Raw genomic sequence first — 3,285 nt, 5'->3', positions numbered from 1 at the left:
GATTACATAAATTTGTATTGATATTACAGAAAAATATTATATGCAAAATTATTTAATCTGATAATATAGTCAGTTGGGTCTTTTTTCACAAGCTGACATAAAATTATTATAATCAATTTTATGCATGCCTTATTCTTCCGTACAATTTCTTACCTTTTTGATAGTCAACACACTATTGTAAAGGTGAAGACATCACTTTAATTTCTTGTATTCAGTGTAGGGTAGGAAAATGCAATTCAGTATAAAGTTAAGGTGAAAGGAATGAATCCATGTGTTTTGCATCTTCAAACGAGAAAATGAAAGCTTTAAACATTATTTTGACCTCAATACAATCTTTGTAAATGCATTCTTCACTTCTTTGTTCCTTACACTGTAGACCAGAGGGTTCAACATGGGGATGACCATTGTGTAGAACACAGATGCAATTTTGTCAGTGTCCATAGAATGACTGGAGCTTGGCTGCAAGTACATGAATGTTAGTGTCCCATAGAAAATTGAGACAGCTATGAAGTGTGAGGTACAAGTGGAGAGAGCTTTCCGATATCCGGCAGCTGAACGCAGCTTTAGTATATTAGTAAAAATTAACATATAGGATATTAAGATGAGTATAAGAGCAAAAAAGATATTGAAGCTGGCTACTGAAATAAGAACCAGGTCATTAACATGCCGATCAGAATAAGCTACTATCATAATTGCTGGAATGTCACAGAAAAAATGATGGACCACATTTAATTTGTAAAAGGAGAGACTTAATGCATTCACAGTATAGATGGAAGCATTCAGGAAGCCACAGATATAACAGACAATAACTAGACCCACACACACACCTGTTGTCATAGTGGTGGCATAACGTAGAGGCTTACACACTGCTGCATAGCGATCATAGGCCATTGAGACCAAAAGGTAGCTTTCCACATTGGCAAAGGTTGCAAAAAAGAATATCTGAGAGGCACAAGCATTGTAAGACATGATTTTGTCTCCTGTAAGAAATCCAGCCATGACCTTTGGAGTGACTGTTGAAGAGTAACAGAAATCCACTAAGGACAGGTTACTTAGAAAAATGTACATGGGGGTGTGGAGCCGAGAGTCGAGGAGAATCAGCAGGATCATTCCCAGGTTCCCCATCAGAGTGATGATGTAGATGAGGAAGAAGGTGATGAAGAGAGGAAGCTGGAGTTTTGGGTCATCGTTGAGTCCCAGAAGGACAAACCATGTCATTTCTGTCACATTCTCCATCGATGATATGAATTAAACAACAGATGCCCTTAATTTTTTCATAAATAAAAAATAATTTAAGGAGTTAGAGAGACTGTTTGATGGCAATATACCCTGGCTCTCTATTGCAAATGAGTCAGCACCTATATGGCAGCTCACAACTGTCTGTAGTCCGGAATCAGGGGATCTGTTGGCCTGCCAGGCAGGAAGCATACATTGTGCAAAGGCATACATGTAGACAAAGACATATAAATGGAGAATTAATTTAAACCGCAGATAGATAGGGCCCCCAGTAGACAGATGGAATCACCCACCTACCTTCAATTTTTTTGACCCAGAATTGTTCCTGTATAAAAGAAATGTAAGCCCCAAAATGGAGCAGATACTGAAGAAATGGGCAACCACTGACAGGCCTAACTTGGTATCCATCTCATGTGCATTCACCAAACCCTGACACTGTTACTGATGCCAAGTTGGGTTTACAGAAAGGAGGCTAGCATGGCTATACTCTGAAAAGCTGTACCAACACCTGACTGAGCCGATGTAAACACTTACAGCTAACCATTGGACAATGATCAGGGTCCCCTTTGCTTCCATTAACAATCTGGACCTCTCAGAGTTCCCAGAGATTAAGAAACTAACCACAGATCATGCATCAACTATTTTGTGGCCTACAGCACAAATATATCAGAGGTCTGCTTTGTGTGGCCTCAGAGGGAAAGAATGTGCCTAATGCTGTAAAGTTTGAAGCCCCAGGGAAGGTGAATTCTGGGGGTGTTACCTGGCTGTCGATGTCAGGGTGAACACCCTCTCAGAGATGAAGTGAAGGGGGATGTGGTAAAGAACTCTGGGTAGGTAAACAAGAAATGGGGGGTAACATTTGGAATGTAATAGTTTAATTGAAAATAATTTAATGGGGGTTGGGGATTTAGCTCAGTGGTAGAGCGCTTGCCTAGGAAGCGCAAAGCCCTGGGTTCGGTCCCCAGCTCCGAAAAATAGAACCAAATAATAATAATAATAATAATAATAATAATAATAATAATAATAATTTAATGTTAAAAAAGAAAGAAAAACAAAGGATGGAATAATAAAGGAATAGGCATCTTTGTAATTTTAACTGACTTTCTACCAAACAATGAAATGGAAATTATATATACATATATTTGTTAGCTACATATAGACAAGTTAGTACCTGTAAAAATTGTATATTTTAATGTGTCTAAGTATGTGCTCACTTTTCCTGGGCTGTGTAAAACAAACACTACTGTACTGTACTTACATTTCAAAAGATAGTATAGAGAGAGACTTCTTGTTTTAAAATTCCATTGATAAGAGTATTACATTCAAGTAAATTGTCAACCACAATAGATATAAATTTTCTGTACTTTTAATAAAATAATTGCCAGTTTCTATTGTGGATTCTGGTAAATCTTTCACCAATTACAAGCTAACATTCCAAAGTAATTATAATTATAAAGAATAATTGTTTTATTTTGTTTAACCACAATGAACTGAATGGCACACTGTTTGGTAATTTGGACAGTATAATGCTGATCTCATTAAATATAAATCAAGAAATTCATTCCTATTTTAAATGTGAAGTATTTCTTCCAAATACTAGAAGGTAATGAATAAAGTAATGAGCTCTGAATTGCATTTTAACTTTTTTCCCACACACATTCTCATGTTTTGGGATAATATGCATAAGGATGTATCCATAAGCATGAAGGTATGATTAGCTCACAGGAGGCTTTATCATAAATCAGTATTGTTCTACTTTGTAATTACTAGTATTACTGAACTTATAGGTTGGGATTATGTTCAACCTCAGAACTAGTTTAGACTGAAGACATGTCATTAACTAAAATACAGAGAGTTCAAGTTCTTGGAATAGATATATGCCAGATATATCCACTAACTACCTAGAAAGCATCTAACTACTCTAAACACCATATTGGCACCAGAAAAATGAAGACAGTTAGGGGAGCTAGTTTGGAACTTTATTGTAAAAGCAAATAATGTATCACAGGCAATGAAATGCTGGCTTTTAAGCACGATTCAGTGAGTATA

The 3,285-nt window shown here is 36.5% G+C and overlaps 1 protein-coding gene across 1 annotated transcript; it reads right to left on the bottom strand.

Annotated features, from left to right (window-relative positions):
* Positions 1-312: 312 nt before the first annotated feature.
* Positions 313-1,236, bottom strand: Or5b105 (olfactory receptor family 5 subfamily B member 105). The gene has a single exon (NM_001000256.1). The coding sequence runs from the start codon at positions 1,234-1,236 to the stop codon at positions 313-315; it is 924 nt and encodes a 307-aa protein (NP_001000256.1).
* Between the last annotated feature and the right edge of the window lie 2,049 nt (positions 1,237-3,285).

The sequence above is a fragment of the Rattus norvegicus genome, chromosome 1, assembly GCF_036323735.1.
Source record: "Rattus norvegicus strain BN/NHsdMcwi chromosome 1, GRCr8, whole genome shotgun sequence".
Lineage (NCBI taxonomy): Eukaryota > Metazoa > Chordata > Mammalia > Rodentia > Muridae > Rattus > Rattus norvegicus.
Note: the sequence above shows the minus strand (reverse complement) of the source record. Positions and strands in the feature narration are given on the sequence as shown.